At 58.9% G+C, this 19,274-nt stretch overlaps 2 protein-coding genes across 21 annotated transcripts in view; one reads left to right on the forward strand and one right to left on the reverse strand.

Annotated features, from left to right (window-relative positions):
- Nucleotides 1-124: 124 nt before the first annotated feature.
- XRCC3 (X-ray repair cross complementing 3) lies at nucleotides 125-17,910 on the forward strand. 12 transcript variants are annotated; one of them, XM_030803769.1, is made up of 10 exons: nucleotides 176-196; nucleotides 1,426-1,562; nucleotides 4,063-4,164; nucleotides 4,510-4,596; nucleotides 6,930-7,067; nucleotides 8,363-8,575; nucleotides 12,227-12,381; nucleotides 16,001-16,213; nucleotides 16,364-16,410; nucleotides 16,528-17,910. In XM_030803769.1, the coding sequence occupies exons 2-10, from the start codon at nucleotides 1,475-1,477 to the stop codon at nucleotides 16,745-16,747; spliced, it is 1,263 nt and encodes a 420-aa protein (XP_030659629.1). In that variant the 5' UTR covers nucleotides 176-196; nucleotides 1,426-1,474; the 3' UTR covers nucleotides 16,748-17,910. The 12 variants fall into 12 exon arrangements, with proteins under 12 accessions (XP_030659630.1, XP_030659636.1, XP_030659629.1 ...); XM_030803766.1 differs by lacking the exon at nucleotides 176-196 and adding an exon at nucleotides 234-272; XM_030803767.1 differs by lacking the exon at nucleotides 176-196 and adding an exon at nucleotides 519-577.
- Nucleotides 14,004-19,274, reverse strand: part of KLC1 (kinesin light chain 1) — a 64,553-nt gene continuing 59,282 nt past the window's right edge. For 7 of the 9 annotated variants that reach the window (XR_004027997.1, XR_004027996.1, XM_030803752.1 and 4 more), the window contains 2 exons: nucleotides 14,835-14,907; nucleotides 14,011-14,354 (listed from right to left, as the gene is read on the reverse strand). Coding sequence is in view for 7 of the 9 variants with exons in the window: in XM_030803756.1 (XP_030659616.1) it covers nucleotides 14,352-14,354; nucleotides 14,835-14,907 (76 nt within the window). In the remaining 2 variants the exon portion in view is untranslated. Of the gene's footprint in view, nucleotides 14,355-14,834; nucleotides 14,908-19,274 lie in introns of all 9 variants that reach the window. The other 2 variants (XM_030803757.1, XM_030803755.1) reach the window with 1 other exon arrangement.

Below are 19,274 nucleotides of genomic sequence, written 5' to 3' on the forward strand. Positions count from 1 at the left end.
ATCGGCGGCGAGGGCTCGCTCGGGTACGCTCCGCCCCTTTCAGAGAGATTGAGACTTTGGATTGGTTAGCTAGTCAGTCACGTCAGCGTCGCTTCGTCTCTGATTGGTGTAGCCCACTCAGGGTGCTCGGCGCCTATTGGAGGAGAAGGCCGAGAGGGGCAGGACGGCGCGAAGAGGAGTGCGGAACCCGCGGGAGGTGAGGCCCGCCGAGCCGGGCTGCGGGGTCGGGCGGCGGCGGGGTTGGAGGTCGTGGGCGGCAGCGGGCGTGAGGGGTGAGGCAGGGTCAAGGGGCGGGGGCGGCCGCGGGTCTCCATTGCCCGAGCCTGTGGGAGCAGGCGGGCCTGGGGCTGCAGCACTCACCCCGGGGGCCCGCCGCGGCTCGGGTAGCGTTCAGGCACCTCCCCGGGGCAGGGCCGCGTGCGCTCGGAGCGGGGAAGGCGGTCTCCGGGGCCCCCGGTGTGCGCGGGGAGGCGTCCGCTCGGGGGAGGCCGAGGTGGGCCCGCGGCTGCGCCCCCGGCCTTCGATGCCTTCACTCTTCCGCCTGGGACCACGCTGGCCTCGCATCGAAGTGGGAGAGGTCTGAACAGTTATTTTAATGCTTTGATTTGGAAAGAAAATCTTTTAGGCCAGGCGCGGTGGCTCACGCCTGTAATCCCAGCACTTTGGGAGGCCGAGGCGGGCGGATCACGAGGTCAGGAGTTCAAGACCAGCCTGGCCAACATGGTGAAACCCCGTCTCTACTAAAAATACAAAAATTAGCTGGGCATGGTGGCACGTGCCTGTAATCCCAGCTGCTTGGGAGGCTGAGGCAGGAGAATTGTTTGAACCAGGACCCGGGAGGCGGAGGTTGCAGTGAGCCGAGATCACATTACTGCACTCCAGCCTGGGCTACAGAAAAAGACTCGGTCTCAAAAAGCAAAAAAAAAAAAAAAAGAAGAAGAAGAAAATGTTTGTTCATCCTGCCTTTAATTCCTTATTACAAGGCGTGAATTTTTATTGTTTTTTTTTTGAGACAGTCTGGCTCTGTCGCCCGGGCTGGAGTGCAGTGGCGCCATCACAGCTCGGTGCAACCTCGACCTCCCGGGCTCTCAAGTAGCTGGGACTGCAAGCGCCACCACGGCGCCCGGCTTTTTTTTTTTTTTTTTTCTTTGGTAGAGAATAGGTCTTGCAGTGTTGCCCATGCTGGTCTTGAACTCCTCCTGGGCTCAAGCGACCCACCGCCTTGGCCTCCCACGGTGCTGGGATGACAGGCATCAGCAGCATTGAAGCCTGTGAGGTGGGGTCCCTGTGGCTGACTCTGCCCTCTGCTGTGACCACTGGCAGTGCAGGGGTCCTTGTGTGTGGAGGAAATAAGGAGATGATCAAAGTATGATTCCACGAATCACACGGTTTATTGTCAAAGACAATTTGTTCTCGGGTTCACAGTGCTCAGAGGGGAGGAGGTGAAGACACCTGGCAGGGAAGCAGGGCCTCCATGGATGGGGTGCATTCACCGCAGGGAGGCGAGTGCCAGAATGGCCAGAGTCCAGTTGCTCTGCTGGGATGGAGCGGGCCCCTGGAAGGTGAGATCTGGTTAGAGTTCGAGGTGTGCCTTAGTAGCAGTGGAGAGCATGAGAGCGGGAGCTCTCTGAGAAGCTGGGACCGAGGACCAGCTCCCAGGCCAGCAGGGTATAGCTTGCCTCAAAGCATCTGCCCAGCCTTCAAGTTGATTTGTATTTTTGCAGTCCAGCAGTCAGGGTCAGTAACTCACATAAGGGAGTGTCTGATAAGGTTTAAGTGGCATTCCCAAGGTTGCAGAGTTCACTTGAGTCCTCACATATGTGGTCTGATAAAACATCACACTTTCGCAGGGGGCTCAGGTCACCCCAAAACATGAGACTATGTGAGTGCTCTGAATCACTTCAAAGCTACACAGCAGGTCCCAGGGCCCGAGGCAGAGGAGTGAGTCCACCTGGGAAGGCTCAGAGTAGCTCCAGGCAGTAACCACGGCATTTCCAGGGTCTGAATTTCCGGAGTCTGGCGTGTGAGCCTAACAGCTCTGGTGTGACCATCCGTACTCACCTAGCAGCATGTGACATCAGCTGTCCCCCTGAAGTCATTGCTCAGCTCGGGTGCTGCAGGAAGACACACAATGTCTTGGACCAGCCCCTTGCCTGCTGTGGGCTGCTCCCTGTGTGTGGCCTTCACCCCGGTGTAGAGCGATGGGCTAGTCACACCCTTGCCCCTCACAGCAGTGAGGGGACAGAGAGGCATGTGCTGGGCTGTCTGTGGAGCTCCCGGGCCAGTGTCGGATGTGGCAGGTGCTTGGTGTTAAAGGGAAAATATTCCAGGATACTTGTGAAAGCACGTTAGGCAGACCATGATTTCATTCAGAAACTTTGAGAGGTGTTGGAACCACCACAGCGGGGTCTTGGAGTGGGAGAGAGGCTGGGCTCAGCTCTGAACAGGCCATGGGCTGGCGGCGGCTTATAGCTCCAGAGCTGGGCGAGGGCAGAGGGTGGAAGGTTGCTAAGAGGAACCCCCAGGGGTGAAGGGGATGCGGGTTAAACTGACCTGCCAGGAGATCGGGCCGCCCTGGGGACAGTGGAAGATGAGGAGCCTCATCAGCTGTCAAGGGTGATGGGACACGGGAGGAGGTCCTCGCTAAACCGACTTTGAGCCGGGCCTGTTAAACCAAGTTCTCACCAGGATGTGCACAGAGGGCCCCAGAGGAGCCTCAGGAGCCGGACTGCCATTGGCCAGGCAGTGAGTCTGTTATCCGTCAGTGGGCACTCTGCTTCCAGGTGCCTTGGCCCGCCTCCTGAAGGCGGGAGACGTTGCAGCCACGTGCTGGCCTTGCGGGTGCTCCTGCCAGTGTCCCGCTGCTTGACACAGTCCAAGTTTTGTATCCAGACCCAGCCCGGGGCACAGCCTCCTGACAGCCCCCAGGCCCAGCCTGTCTGTGACAGTCACACCTGCTCAGGGAGCCATCCCTCCGGTGCAGATCTGGGCTGTGTTTTGGGTGGTGCCTCGGGTGTGGGGTCCCCTACCAGGCGCGAGGTTCATACTCCCCAGGCTGCCTCCTGTCCTCAGGGCTTGGAGAGTCCCATGTTCTGAAAATGACCTCTTTTCGAGCCAGGCGAGGCCACATCTCCTTTGGCAGTGTGGTGCCTTCCCTGGAGGTGGCATTCCTTTTTGATTTGCCTTCCGTGCTTGGGAACCTCACTTCCTCACTCTGGCCAGCTCTGCCAGCAGTTTGGAGCTGGTTCAGCGCCCCACCGCCCTGCCTTGGCCTGCGCCCAGCCCTCCAGGGTGGCTTCTCGCCAGTTCCTGTCAGGCCTGCCTGGGCAACCAGGCCTGGGCACCTCCCTGTCCCTTGCTCAGAAAACCCACAGGCCGTGGGGCCCCAGGAGCCTGGTGCGTGGGCAGGAAACGCATCCTGGAGCACCAGCTTCCCTGCCCTGCCCGCATCACGAGGTCCCTGGGGGCGTGCCTCAGCCTGTGGCTCCTGCAGTCTGTTCTCCACGCCGGGCCTGTCTCCCTGAGCAGGCTGAGCATGGGCATACGAGTGACCAGCGTGATCGTGTCCAGACCAGTGCCACATTCTGCATGGTCCAAGGGAAAACCTTCTCCAAGTCCGTGGCCCGCCCTTTCCTCTGCTGGGTTACAGCCAAGGGCGCCGGGCCTCACTGGAGGACATGGACCCTGGGCCCGGCCCTCGAGGCTGCTCCTTCCGGTTTCCCGGTGCCCTGGACACTCTTGGTCTCGCCATTTGGGAAGTCAACAGGGGATGCCGAGTGGCCTGTTGGAAAGGCCTTATGTGACCCCAGGCTGAGTCCCTGAGCAGCCCGCCGAGGCCGGAGGGGAGAAGAGCTGAGCTTCTCCCTCGCTGGGCCAGGCTCGGGCTGTCGAAGGGCTGCCAGCTCCCTTCCTGGGAGAGGCTGGGTGGGGTCCACAGTGCCTTCCTCCCGTCCCACAGGAAGCTGTCTTCTGCTGTTGGCTGCTGAGACAGCTGGGGGCCACCGATGTTCGGATTCCCTGAGCACCCTGCCAATCCCAGACTCACCTTCCCACTCTTTCCAGAGTCCCCAGGGAGACACTTAAGGGAAATTAAACTGCAGAGTGCAAGAGATGCCTCAGTCAAGTCAGCCAAAAACACGCGGGTCATCCCCGAGCCCCAGAGAGGTGAGTCGGGCAGGGCACTCACCTGCCACGGGAGGATGGTCTTATTTCTAGCACTTTCCACAGGGGGTAAATGTGGTGGGTTTGGGGGATTTTTCAAATGCATCAGTGTCTGGAATGGGTTCTAAGCTGCTAAATAATTCTTAGAGGTAAATTACAGACATGTTGCCCTAGATGTAGCTAGACAGCCTTCCCTCTACAGTGAAGTCAACTCCACCCTCAGTGACAGAGCCCGATGACACGGACACCTCGGCTGCTGTCACTTCCCTGGTTCAGGCCTCCCACAGGCTTTGAATTGAAGGCGAGTGCCTCAGAATTTGCATCCATTGTTCTGTCTTTCCTGGGAAGTTATTCATCCTGGTGGCCAGCCCACCAACAAAATGGATTTGGAGCTACTGGACCTGAATCCCAGAATTATTGCTGCAATTAAGAAAGGTACATTTATTTCTATTTACATAAAGGGTGTGGGTGGGTGTGTGCACTTTATATAAGGCAGGTTAACAAAATGCTGGCTGGCTAAGCCTTCCTCCCTTTGCCTACCCTGATTATTAAACCGAGGGCGGGATGTACTGTGGGATTTTCAGCTGTGTGTGTGTGTGTTCTTAACTGCATGGATTTCAGTTACTTTTATTTTTATCCAAGTAATACATGTATATTGCCTAAAAGGTAAAATGGAGCTACATAAAGTCTTTTAGTTTTTTGTTTTTTTGTTTTTTTTTTGTTTGTTTTTTGTTTTGAGCTGGGTCTCGCTCTGTTGCCCAGGCTGGAGTGCAGTGGCGTGATCTCGGCTCACTGCAAGCTCCGCCTCCCAGGTTCACACCATTCTCCTGCCTCAGCCTCCCGAGTAGCTGGGACTACAGGCGCCCACCACCACGCCCAGCTAATTTTTTGTATTTTTAGTAGAGACGGGGTTTCACTGTGTTAGCCAGGATGGTCTTGATCTCCTGACCTCGTGATCCGCCCGCCTTGGCCTCCCAAAGTGCTGGGATTACAGGCGTGAGCCACCGCGCCCTGCCATCTTTTAGTTATTTTTTAAAAAAATATTTACATCTGGGCTCCTAAATGTGTTGATGTGTAATGTTTGATTTGTCAGTGTTATTGATTATCCATGGACTTCTGTTGGGGGCTGTGAGGACTGAGCGTGCCTACACCTGTGTACCCCAACCTCCTCTCCCCCCAGCTCACTGCCCGTGCTTAGAACCTAGTTTGGGTGACATCAGCCGTCAGGGTTGTGACTGGGTGCATGCTGGCCATTGTTGAACCTGCTGTGGTGTTGCAGGGGATCCTTTTCTTTCTTACAGCATCTTTTATCCCCCGAGTTAGTAAATGCTCAAAGCTCAGGCCCCACGTGCAGCCCCTGCCCCCTGCTCCCCATGCCAGCCGCCTGGCTGTCATCCGGGGACCCTCCTGCCATCTTCCATCCTCCCCCGTCTCCCAGGGCCTCAGCTACGTGAACCTCAGCACGCTGTCTGCGGCGAGAAGCCGGAGCGCTCATGGAGCTGCTGCAGCGGCCTGGTGACAGGGCAGGGCCTCGCTGTCCTGACCCTCCATCCTTGGCTGTTGGTGGCCTTGTGATCACAGCTGCTGCCACAGCTGCAGACACGACGCTTGCAGAGCAGGGACAGAGAAGGGCTCAGCCAGGGAGTTCCTTTCTTACCTGTGTCTCTTATCCAAAAACCAATGTTTCCAGAAGTCCCTGCAGACTTCGTAGCTGTGAAGGGTGCTGGGGCTGTGAGGCTTACCAGGGGGAGCGCCCCGCCATAGCCCCGATCCCGGCGAGTCCTCAGGGCCCACAGAGCCTTCTGGAGCAGCCTGTCTGCGGGAAGCCCTCTCCGCTGGATCTGGTGAAACCCAGGGGCGCTTTCTTCATTCCCACCTGTCCATCTCCTTGTGTTTTCTGTGTGGCTTTTCTGAAGATCACACCAGTGCTTACTGTTTTCCAGCCTGACAATGGTTGTCTTTTCACTGCAGCGTTCAGCACACCCGTGTTGAGGGGGGTTCTGATGTGGCGAGTGTAAGTCTCCGTGGCCAGGCAGGGCCCTTCATCCACCACTGCTCCCTCTCGTGTGCGCTTCCTCGCACTTCCCTGATCAGCTGATCAGTCTGCAGCATTTGTCGTCTTTCTACGAGTTTGAAATTAGAAAGTGATGCACTTATCCGAGTCCAAAATTAACTTCCTTGCCCTCCTTCCCAAATGGCAGGTCCTGGGGATCTGCACCTCTGTAACTGCTGCCACCACCGTTCTGATTTGCACGTGCTCTGCCCCCTGCCCTGACTGCCCTGCACAGCTGGCGTTTGGACTTGGGCTCTGCTTCCCTCCCAGCACTCCCCTCCCCAGGGCACGTGTCCTCACCCGCGGCTCAGCCCGGATCCGTGCCTGGTGGGCGGGTGGTGGAAAGCTCGGTGCTGGTTTTTTCCTGCCCCTTTCTGGAGCACTGTCTCCAGCTGGCATGGAATTGGGTGCCTGTCGTTTCTTCTCAGCGCTGGGACCTGCTGTCAGCACCGGGACCTGCCCGGCCCCGTCTTCTGGCTTCTGCCCCAGCTCACGAGGCTGGCGTCCGTCCGAGTGCCAGGACCCAGGGCTGCTGGACGCCACGCCACACTGTCCAGGGTTTCCAGGGAGCAGGGGATCCGGTCCCTACCTACCTTGTCCCCAGAATCGGAAGCACGGTGCTCTCACAGCGCTCTTACAAAGCACCTTTTATCACTGTGTTGCCCTGCATTATGACAGTCTGACATTTTCCTGTAATTTATCTGTGTTATTTCAGCCAAACTGAAATCGGTAAAGGAGGTTTTACGCTTTTCTGGACCAGACTTGAAGAGACTGACCAACCTCTCCAGCCCCGAGGTCTGGCACTTGCTGAGAACGGCCTCCTTACACCTGCGGGGAAGCAGCATCGTTACAGGTAGGTGGGTCCTGGCATCTCTGCCAGGGGTGACATGTGGCTCCAGCATCATGGTCCCAGTGGTGCAGGGCGTGGGGCTGTGCAGACTCCACCCAGGGACCAGCCTCAGGGCGTGTGGCAGCTGCTCCAGCCCCAGAGTTCCCATCTTGCTTGTCCTACACCCATGGGGCTGTGGTCACAGCATCGGGTCAGAAGATGCATGAGGTGGACACAGAGGGGCTGTGGGGCCTCCTGGGGACCTTGCTCCATGGGCCAGAGGAGGGGGGTGCAGGAAGCAGGGGTGGATTTGGCAGTCAGCACCCAGAGCCCTTCAGGCTCTGGCAGTGCGGGCACGGTGTGAGATGGGGCCCTGGCCGCGGTCCCACCACCACGTGTGGGAAACCAGGTCTCTGCAGGGGAAGGAGGTACCCAGGGAACCCCATGTGCCTGGACTGACAAGGTTTCCATCCCTGCATCTGAGCAGGCCCTAGTGGGCAGCGGAGTCCTGGCATGAGCAGGGTCCTCCCTCCCCTGCAGGTGGCTCAGTGGCCCGGGCCCCAAGGAACACACTGAACTTGGGGCTGCCATGGTGGGCAGGTGCCACGGCCGCACACATGGTGCTGTGGGCAGGGCTCTGGGCAGGCCTCACAGTCAGGGTGGCCTGCTCCACCTGGACGGGGTGCCCAAGGCAGTGTGCAGACTCCGAGGGAGGGGCTCCCCCTCCCGGCCCAGGCCCCAGGCCAAGAGCGCAGCCTGCACCACGTGTCCCACCTTGAGCCTCGCCCTGAGGGGCTTCGGTGTCATGGAGGAGGCTGTGTTGAATGGCTCATCCAAGGCCCTTTAGCCAAGAGGCTGTGACCAGCATTGCTCTAGAATGGTGTCTGTCACAGAGCACTGACAGCACGCGGGGGGGAGCCCGTTAAAGCCACTTGAGAACGGTTCAGCACCCCAGGGCATCCCAGCTGGATGGAGTTGGGCCTTTTTCTTCACATGGAGGCAGTTAGGGAGTGCTTCGGGGCTCTCTGGAAGCTTTGGCTGAAGGCGTCTGGTGCTGCAGTTGCCCCATAGGGGGATCCCTGGGGGCATGTGATGGTGGCCCTGGGGCTCCCCCTGACTCTGCATCTCAGGTACACCCGTCCTTCCCGGCCGGGCCACACCTCCCTGCCCTCAGCACCTTGCTCACCCCTCGTGACCGCAGGCACCTGTGCTCCGGTCGTACTGCACCTGGCACAGGCAGGCTGGCCGTGCCTCCCGCAGTCCCCAGCCCTGCCCGCAGGCCCAGGAGAGTCAGGCCTGACGCCATCCCTGCCCTTTAGCACTGCAGCTGCACCAGCAGAAGCAGCGGTTCCCCGCGCAGCACCAGCGCCTGAGCCTCGGCTGCCCGGTGCTGGACGCGCTCCTCCGCGGCGGCCTGCCCCTGGACGGCATCACTGAGCTGGCCGGACGCAGCTCGGCAGGGAAGACCCAGCTGGCGCTGCAGCTCTGCCTGGCTGTGCAGTTCCCGCGGCAGCACGGAGGCCTGGAGGCTGGTGAGTGGCCACCCCTTCCGTGGGGTCTGGGCAGGTGGGCGGCCCCTGCTGTATGCGGGACAGCTTTCCGTTGAGGCGGGGGAATGGCCGCCTCTTGCGCTGTTCCTACCGTTGCGTCTCCCTCCTTCTCGCCCTGACTGCCCTCGCTCCTTCCAGAACAGGGAGGGGGAAGTGAGGCTGGGCTCAGCTGACAGCAGGAGGGGTGGGAGGGTACGAACTCCACCACCAGGCAGCCGGCCCTCAGCAGAGCTAGGCCCCCAGGGGTCGCTGGCTGAGCACAGCGATGCTGGCCCACGTTCAGCACAACTGCCAAGCACAGAGTCCACAGAGCTGGCAGCACGGCCTTTCTCCCGGGTGCCCCGCCGCCAGGCCGGGTATGCTCGTGGCACGGCCCCTTGAGCCTGTACGGCTGTCTGTGAAACGAGGGTTCCCTGCATTGGACTGAAGCTTTCAGAGCGTGCCTGCTTGGGTCTCTCAGGTGTTAAAAGTTCACGTAGTTTTAAACTGTGAGCTGTGAGTAGGAGAGATGTTTCTTAGCAGCTCCTTAACTTTTAAACCAATTCCCTGGTGTCAACATGCGATTCCCACGTTGTCTTAAACTCCACGTGAACACAGAGTGGCAGCATTTTTCATCAGTGGCGCCTTCGAGCGCATCTGCTAGGCTCACTTCCCACACAGGGCGGGACCCCAGGCCCTGGACCCACAGGCCCAGCCAGCCACCTCCTCACGGGCCTGACCTGCCAGCTGCAGTGTGGCTGGGAACCTCACCTCTGCCACCCTCAGGTCAGTGTCATCCCCGGGACTCAGGGTGTGCTGTGCCTGCCCGGGCTTCAGTGCTGGGTGGAGGGTGAGGGTCTCCTGAGAGTCCAGCTGGGGTCTGCTCACGCCACAGGCATTTTTGTCCCTGCAGCCCAGGGGAGGGTGCCCTCCTGTCAGGTGCCTGAGTCCCTGCGGCTGGTCTCAGGGATGAGCCTGGAGACAGCCAGAAGCCGGGAGGATAGGAGTTGGCCTTGAAAACGGGAGTCTCCCACCTGCCCCACGGAAGAGCTGCTGTGAGGTGGAGGCGGGACTGGAGCGTGCTCAGGGACGGGACGGGAGCCGCCCTCATTCTCCAGCGTCCTCCGCGCCAGGCTTCATGCAAATCTGATTTGTGCAATGACTCCCCCTGAGCTTCCACCCCGTTGGCCTTTTCAGTGAAGCCCATACTCCCCACTACCCAGGGACACGGAAGCCTGAGGACACCCTTCCTGAATGCCCCAGCTGTGCCCAGCCCAGTGACTGCTGTGGATGAGAGCACAGTTCAGCCTTGCAGGCCAGGGGCAGGGAGGAGGCCCCACGGCCACCATGACCACATGCAAGGCTAGGGATCAGATGTGCTTTCCTGGGGAAATGACTTCTTTTCCTGGATCCAATCTAAAGGCCCGAATTTTGAAAAGAAAGTGGCAGGCGGGCTCTGGAGTGATTCCGAGTCCCATGCTTAAGCCGCGTGAGGCTCTCCCAGGCCTGCTGGGGCCCCGCCCACCGCTGGGCTGCCCACAGCCACCCTCCTGCCAGCTTCACGATGTCCCCATGACTGTGCAGCCCCTACATACGTCACCCCAACAAAAACACGCTGCTTGACCGGTTTCACCTGCTTCCGAGCCTTCAAGCCCAGCCTCTCTCCAGCCAACAGGACGGAGAAAGCCCAGGGCCCCGATCTTCCTGTGGCCTCCTGACTAGGGGCACAGTCACGGCTGGGGACACTGGTGGGGAAGGGAACCAGCCACAAAAGGGATGTGGCCTCCCAAGGCAGTATTTGTACGTCCCTGGCCTCAAGTGGGCCAGATGCTTCTCAGAAGCTTAGTTCTGAACAGAATGGGGCAGGGGGTTCCTGACCCATTTTTGCAACTCTTCTTTATGTTTGAAATTCTGTCAAAACAAAATCAGGTCAGAAATAAAGGTTATGCGGACACTCACAAACAGGCTGCATGACCCAGCGTGGGGGTGCTGGCTCTCCCACAACTGCATGCGCTACTGCAGGAACAGGACGACCTCCATGGGCCACGGGCTCCTGGCTGGGCAGCCTTCCTGGCATAGTCAATGCTTAAGAGAGCTCGCCGGCCTTTTTTTTGTTTTAGTTTTTGTTTTTGCAGGAAACTGGAGTTTTATTATTACTCAAATCAGTCCCCCTAAGCATTCCTGTTTTTTAAATTGAGATGTAATTTACGTGCCATAAAATTCCCTCTAAAAGTGTACAGTTCGGCCTGATAGGTGCAGTGCCTCACGCCTGTAATCCCAGCACTTTGGGAGGCCGAGGCTAAGGCAGGCGGATCATGAAGTCAAGAGTTCCAGAGCAGCCTGACCAACATGGTGAAACCCAGTCTCTACTAAAAATACAAAAATTAGCTGGGCATAGTAGCGCATGCCTTGTAATCCCAGCTACTCAGAAGGCTGAGGCAGGAGAATCACTTGAACCTGGGAGGCAGAGGTTGCAGTGAGCTGAGATCGCGCCATTGCACTCCAGCCTGGGAGACAGAGTGAGTCTCTGTCTCTCAAAAATAAAAAATAAAAAATAAATTCAGTGGCTTTTAATAGAAGCACAAAGTTCTGTGCCCGTCACCACTATCCAATTCCAGAACAGTTCCCTCACCCCAAAAGGACACCCCACCCATGAGCAGTCAGCCCCACCCCCAGCAGCCTGCCTCCCCTTTCTCTACCTGTGGCTCTTCCTGTCCTGGGAGCTCCACGCGAGTGAAACCGGACAGCACATGGTCTCGTGACGGGCTTCCTTCATTGGCATTGCGTTTTCGAGGTTCATCCATGCTGGAGCAGGTGTCAAAACTGCCTTCCCTTTTAAGACTGAATCATCCCACTGTAAGGATGGGCCGCATTCCATTCGTCCACTCCTCAGTTGGTGGCCTTTGGGCCGTCTCCCCCAGGGCTGTCATGAAACGTGCTACGGTGGACATTGGTATTTGTCTCCAGGCGGACGTGTTTTCTCTTGGGTATCTACCTAGGAGTGGGGCTGCTGGGTCATGTGATTTGTGTTTAACTTTTTAAGGAAGTACCAATTGTTTTCCGAGCTGCACCATTTTACATTCCTAGCGGCAGCACGCAGGGGTCAGGGGTCCGCCTTCTCCACATCCTCACCAACACGTGTCTTTTCAAGCTGGCTTTTTGAATTGCACCATGGAGTCCAGATTGCAAGAGCTTTGAAGAGAGGAAACACTTGCTCAGTGGGGGCCTTGAGGGTGGCCGTGTGTCGGGGCTCAGGGGCCATTTCCAGAAGGCGTTGCCCTGATGCTGCCACTTGCTCCCTGCCCTGCAGTGGGGAACAGAGGGGCACAGGGGGAAGGAGGGGCAGGGTGGAGCAGGAGAGACCTCCCATCTGTGGCCATTCCAGCCCAGGGCCCAGGACAGGGGAAGTCCTTGCCTGGGTGTCAGAAGTAGAGGCCCAGCCCGTATTCCTCCTGAGGGGTCACCTGGCCCCGAAGGTGGCTGCCAGTGGGAGGGTGAGAACCAGCACCAGCCTCCTCCCTCCCCGGGCCAGGGGCAAAGAACCTATGAGGGGCAGAGAGTTAGAAATGGCGGGAGACATCTGCGCTTGATTTGTGTGGCAGTCACAGGCCCGTCTGGAGTCCCTTGGGCACATCAGGCACTCTCACTTCCCAGGAGCCGTCTACATCTGCACGGAAGACGCCTTCCCGCACAAGCGCCTGCAGCAGCTCATGGCCCAGCAGCCACGGCTGCGCACTGACGTTCCAGGAGAGCTGCTTCAGAAGCTCCGATTTGGCAGCCAGATCTTCATCGAGCACGTGGCTGATGTGGTGAGTGTGGGAGAAGCCCCATGACACCCCTAAGGCAAGCTATTCAGGACCACTGGGGCAGGTGTAGCCACCACGGCAATGGGGTCTCGCAGCAGGGCAGGGAGAGATGGGGCTCAGCTCTGAACACAGCATGGGTCGTGGGGGTTTACGCCCAAGGAACAGGTGGGGTCAGAGGATGGAGAGTGACTGAGAGGAACTGGCAGGGGAGGGGGTTCTGACTGAAGCATCCTGCCAGGACCCTTGCTGAAGGTGGGCCTTGGGGATCAGACTGCCCCTGGGGACTGTGGAGGATGGACCAGTCAGCTACTGAGGGTGACTGGATACGGAGGGCAGGGGTCCTGCTACAATCTCAGCAGGGATTGCCAAAACTGGATTTCACGAGGACATGCACAGATGGGCCTAGGAGGAGGCTCAGGAGCCTGACAGCAGTTTGGCCAAACAGAATCCTGGCCAGGAGTGGCTGTGGGTCATGCAGGCAGGGCGGCAGGCTGCGACACCCAGTTACATCTGAATCTCAGGCAGCTTCGAAGCGTGTTCTAGAATGAGGATGCCCATATTCAGATCAACTTTCTTCATGATCTGAAACTCAGATGTAACTGGGCGCCTGTATACCATCTGTCAACCCTGCCTATGAAGACGGAGTGGGGAAGAGAAGCCCCAGGCGGGTGGCAAGGGCCTCCTCTGGGCTGTGGGCCCCTGACCAGCTGCCCCAGGAGACCACCGCCCTGAGAAGGATGGGACCTGCTCTCCAGGCTGCTGTCCTGGTGAGATAGCTGTGTTGGTTTCACCCTTGCCTCTGAGGGGAAGAGGCCCTCACTAGGGGCACAGGGACTCCACCTAGCCAAGGCCTGCCGGGCACCCAGCTCAGACAGGCGACCTCAGATCCTTGATCACTGCCTGGCTGCTGGCTTCCCTGCAGACACTGGCTGGGCTTGGAGGAGGGACCCATGGCAGGGCCTTGCAGAGAGCAGGGACCACTCACCGGGGGCCAGTGGAGTCCATCCTGTAGCCAAGAAGCAGGCAAGAGAGGCTGGGACCCATCCCTGCAGCTGGGGCAGCAGTGCTGTGAGCTGTCAGTGCTTAGTTTATAGAGATCATCCTGGGAGGGAGAAGTGATGAAGTAGAAAAGATGCAGAATAAAAGATGGGAAGTTTGGGAGTAAACCCCTGACCAAAGGCAAATAAGGAAATTCCGCCCTGTGCAGGGGGAGCAGCTGCCATGTCTAGCCCACCCTAGACGTGGCTGTGGCCTGGCAGAGCAGCTCCTGGGTGGGCCTTCCCCAACTTTTTTTTTTTTTTTTTAAGACGGAGTCTCGCTGCCGCCCAGGCGGGAGTGCAGTGGCGCAATCTCAGCTCACTGCAAACTCCGCCTCCCGGGTTCACGCCATTCTCCTGCCTTAGCCTCCCAAGTAGCTGGGACTACAGGCACCCGCCACCACGCCTGGCTAATTCTTTGTATCTTTAATAGAGACGGGGTTTCACCATGTTAGCCAGGATGGTCTCGATCTCCTGACCTGGTGATCCACCCGCCTCAGCCTCCCAAAGTGCTGGGATTGCAGGCGTGAGCCACCGCGCCCAGCCAGCCTTCCCCCACTTCTAAGAGGTCTTATAAAAACTTTCAAGTAAAGCATAAGGCATATAAACTTTTAATTTAAAAAAATGTACAATAGAATACATTATCGCACACAACGTGAGGAGGTTACACATGGGAAGGGAGCCGTGGGCCCAGCTCATGCCCCAGGTCTCCTGGGAGAGGCCACGCCGCACCAGGGCACCAGCTTAGGCCCAGCTCCAGCCCCAAGGTCACGCCAGCCTTGTGGTCATTAGTATCATGCCCCCCACACACAGACGCAGGAGAAATGAGTGGGCGCCGCAGCTCCCGGCCAGGGGCCCTCCCTGCCGCCCTGGCTGTCCCGGGCCAGCTCCGGGCCACACTCGGCAGTCCCATCCTGGAGCGGGGCCAGGTCGGGGTCACTGCAAGAGAAGATAGCAGGTCAGGGCTGGGCCGCCAAAACCTGACAGTGTTACTAAGTTCTGTTCTGGAAACAGCTCTCTGGGGAGCCCCCACCCCAAGTCTGCCTAGAGAAGAGGGTGTTGCTGGTTGTGAGCCTCCCTGGGGCCGAGGGGTCATGGGGGACCGGTGTGTCTTTGGTCTCTGCTCTCTGGAGCACCAAAGGCCTGCATCTAGCACGGGGGAGGCCAGGGGTGTGGACACAGAGCCTTCTCTTGCATAAGCAGAGCCTGGTGCCGTTCCCACCCCCACCCCGACTCCTCTGTGGCCCTTGGGCGTGGATGAGGATGGGGACCTCTGAGCCAAGCCCCTGTTGGAGGCCCAGCCCGGCAGCTAGCAGCAGTCACCACTTGCCCATCCCCAGCCTCCCCAGTCCCTGCACGTGCAGAGTCCCTCCCTGGCCCAGCTGCCTGCTTCCTGGGGCTGCAGGCCGTGGGACTCACGTTAGCGGTGGCGTCTTCCAGGCCACTGCTGCTGCTGTCGTTTTCCACAAAAAGAGGCTCGGCCAGAGACGCCCTGGAGACGAAGCACAGACGAGTTTCACTCAGGGCGTGCAGGCGGGCCCTCAGGCGTCTTCAGAGCTCCGGGCGTGACACTATGTGTGTGGCTGCAGACCTTGGACTTGAGGGGCAGCCTAAGGACCCCTTAGCAGCCTCCATCTGGCCAGAGCTGCTGGCAAGGCCCATGGGGCCTGAACTACCCTGCTTGGTGCCAGGAGCAGCTGTGCCACCCTCCCCCATCACCACGGCTCACCAAGCTCTGCTGTCAGAGGCCAGGCCAGCCATGCCAATGGCCCTGGCACCCACAGGCCACGGCAGCACCCAGAGGGAGGCCGAGGACACCTGCCTTCCCTGGAGGCCCCACCCCTGGAAGCTCTCCTGGGAGCCGCTGGGCACAGGGCCGTTTCCACCCCTTGGCCAGGCCAGGCCAGCTCAGAGCACAGGGCTGGGTGCACGGGAGGCACTGGCCTTGAGGGTGTCTCAACCTACAGCCCCATCCTGACCCCCAGGTGGTCTCCCAGAGTGCCCCATGGCTTGGCAGAGGGAGGCCAGGCCTGACTCGCCTGAGTAACGCCTGAAGGGCATCAGGCCCCTGCCTTGCTGAGCATCTGAAGAGGTCATGGCCCAGGTGGTCATGGCCACCATGGGCTGGCTTTGGTGGCACTGTGGCCAGGTTCGGGTGGTCTGAGTACCTGGTGTGGGGCCACTGAAGGAGGGGGCTGGTTGCTGCTGACCTGTGAGGGGGAGAGGGTGAAACCATGGCAGAAGGAGAGCAGACCCCTCCAAGGACTCACTCAGGAGCCTGCGCAAAGGACGCCTCTACAGAGGACAGTGTTGGCACAGCCAAGGGGTGACTGCCTGGGAGGGCCAGAGGAAGGACATGGGGCCCAGGGAACCAGTTGTGTGACCCTGAAGCTTCTATAGTTGGAGCCTTTTTGAGAAAAATACAGAATTGGGCTCAGAGTATGGGGACTACAGAGTATGGGCACTGTGAGCCCGATGGGCAGGAACGTTTTGAGTCAGACGGTCGAGTGACAGTCCAAACGGGGTCTGGTCACCTGGGGCGGGGGCTTGCTGACCAGCATAGACAATGACAGCTGTCCCCACAGGACACCTTGTTGGAGTGTGTGAATAAGAAGGTCCCCGTACTGCTGTCTCGGGGCATGGCTCGCCTGGTGATCATCGACTCGGTGGCAGCCCCATTCCGCTGTGAATTTGACAGCCAGGCCTCCGCCCCCAGGGCCAGGCGTCTGCAGTCCCTGGGGGCCGCGCTGCGTGAGCTGAGCAGTGCCTTCCAGAGCCCTGTGCTGTGCATCAACCAGGTGGGCACCAAGGCAGGGGTGCACCCATGAGCTCGTATTTTTAGCCAGGATGTGGAAGCAGAGAGAGCCGGTCTGGAGGTGGGGCGGGTGGCAGTGAGGTGGCCTCCAGCTCCTGCGGGTTGCAGCTGACCTGGACTGTGCTCTTTCCAGGTGACAGAGGCCATGGAGGAGCAGGGCGCAGCACACGGGCCGCTGGGGTGAGTGCAGCCATGTGGTGTGTGTACCTCTCTGCACAGGTGCCAGGGGCACAGCCGGGCCAAAGTGGGCGGGGCCACCAAGCCTGAGCACCAGCTTGCCTGCTTCCTGTTTCTCAGGTTCTGGGATGAGCGTGTTTCCCCAGCCCTTGGCATAACCTGGGCTAACCAGCTCCTGGTGAGACTGCTGGCTGACCGGCTCCGTGAGGAAGAGGCAGCCCTCGGCTGCCCAGCCCGGACCCTGCGGGTGCTCTCTGCCCCCCACCTGCCCCCCTCCTCCTGTTCCTACACGATCAGTGCAGAAGGGGTGCGAGGGACACCTGGGACCCAGTCCCACTGACACGGTGGCGGCTGCACAACAGCCCTGCCTGAAAAGCCCTGACACACGGGGCTCCAGCCTTTAAAACGCTGTCTGCCTTGGCCGTGGTACAGCTGGGAGCCTGGTTCAGACACAGCTCTTCCAGGGCAGCAGCTCCACTTCCTCATCCGAAGATGGTGGCTACAGACTGACCCCCACCTGCGCTGGGGGGCTGTTCCGCCTCTCCCTAGGTTTGGGGACAGACCCCCTTGCTGGGTACCTGGTCCCCACTGCTGAGCTGGTCCTTGGGGACAGGAGATTCTCAGGGCTGGAGCCTGGCGTGTCCTACAGTGACTCCCTGGGAGCCCCCTGCTTCTTCTCTCCACATGGAAGCCCACCTGGGGTCGCATCTGAGGCCTGCCCCCTAGGCTGGGGCCTCAGACCCCCTCAGCCTTGGGACCGTGCCCACGAGAGTCTCCCCTCCTGCACACAGGGCAGTCCTTACTCCCCCCCCCACTCAGGCCACAGCGGGGCTGCAGGCAGGCGGTTCCTCCTCACCCACCTCTGGGTCCTTGGCTCCCGGGAGCCCCACCCCGGCACACACTGTGCCCCACAAAACTTCAGTGTGGTACAAGGTGGAGAAAGCATATCCCACCGACCTCCAGTTTCAGGGTCCAGGAGAACCTGGGGGTGGGGGGGCTGCCTTGTCTCTAGTAGTGTGGCCTGTGCCACCACCACAGCCGGTCAGAGGAGCGCAGGCAGCGCAGGGCTGGCACATGACAGGCTCGTCAGCCACCTGGGAACACAGTTCTGGGCAAAGAGGATCCGAGGTTGAGAGGAAAGAGAGTCCTGGTGTATCCTGGCCCTGGGGCTCTGGGCGCCCAGCTCAGCCCTGGCCTGGCTGCGTGGCACTCTGGTAGGGACATGGCAGGACTCCTGGCAGGGCCACCTGCAGACCCAGTCCCACACTATGGCCAGGCCTTACATCTGGCCAGAAAGCAGAGCCTCCTGGGAACACATCTGGCTGCAGATGCTGAAATACCCACCCAGCAGTCAAAGTGGCGTGGCCTCCCCATGGGCAGAGTGGTGACCCCCTTGATTCCCATTGTACAACCCCCTCCACCCCCCCACCCAGTGCTTCCACGCGCTGCCTGGCACAGACCAGGCCTTTGACAAATAAATGTTCAATGGATGCAGTTCCAGGACCTGCTTCTTGCTGTCTGCCAGGCACTGCTCTAAGTAATTTATGCACATTGAAGTATGTTCTCCTCACAACTCCTAGGGATAGGTACTGTTACATCTCCACTTGCAGGTAGGGAAATTGAGGCCCAGAACTGTTAAGTGGCTTGACTCCTCCCACAACCCAGAGGCAGAAATTGTCACCCCCCCCCCACCTCATGTGCCCAGGGTGAGCCTGTGGGTGCTCCTACAGTTGGGAGGAAGGGGGGCTGGCACTGGTTAGGGGGAAGATAAGGGGTGGGGCCATACTGTGCAGAATTTTTCTGTTTGCCATTTTCTAGGGTGGGACAATCCATTTAAAACCTTCATCACATTATCAAGGCACTCTATGACCCTAAAGTTAAGAATCACTGGCATGACCATCGGAAAAAGTTATTTTGGGGTTGGATTTTTACAAAACAGCCTTTCTGCAAAAGTGCAGGGATTCTACAACAGCAAGTAAGACATTTTATTTCTGTAATTGAACATAAGCAATTCCAAATGCTTTTCTAGGCAAGACATGCCAGCGATTAGAAAATGAGACAGCTTAAAGACAGAGGTACATTTAACAGAGAAAACACGCCTGGAAGCTCGGCCGGCCCAGTTCCTGCCCCCGGAGGGAAGGGGCTGAGGGGCTTCCCGTCCCAGGGAACTCCCACCACAGGAGTCTGCAGAAGGGCTGGCCTGGCAGTCCCAGGAGCACTGACCATCCCCTTAGGGAGGCACCACGCCCTGGGGAGCACAGCCCCGGGCCAGGGCCACGGGTCTTGCCCTGAAGACCCTCCCTCAGGGACCACACGCCCTGACCCTCATTGCCTCACCATATTATAAAACACTAAAACCACTTAAATTCTTCCCCACAATGTTGGGGAACTAATTGTAAACAGAATACAGGTCTACCTACCAGCCCTAAGACAGCTGGCCCCGCTGCACACGCAGCCTGCCGGCCCTAGCAAGACATGGTCAGAGCTGGTAAGTGTGCTACAGCATTCAGAAATCTGACCACAGCTCGCAAGTCAGTGCAAACAGAAGCTAATGACACCCTCCAGGAAAATTCCATACAGTTAGGACAATGGAAAACCTGTTACAGACTGTAACCATACCTCATTAGCAATGTTTAATACATCTTACTATAAACACTGAATTTCTAATTACATGATATGCCTAGCAGCTTAATCCAGAAAATAACGATGTGAATCCCTCCAATACTGTAAACACAAGACCAGGTGCTGCCCATGAGAGTGCCCCGTGCCACCCGCGGGCACCACCGGCCTCTGAGGACCCCTGAGCCGCACACTGCTGCTGCTTCAGGGAAGCATTCATGTCACAGGACCTCCCCAGGGGCCTGGTT

The sequence above is a fragment of the Nomascus leucogenys genome, chromosome 22a (assembly GCF_006542625.1).
Source record: "Nomascus leucogenys isolate Asia chromosome 22a, Asia_NLE_v1, whole genome shotgun sequence".
Taxonomy (NCBI): Eukaryota; Metazoa; Chordata; class Mammalia; order Primates; family Hylobatidae; genus Nomascus; species Nomascus leucogenys.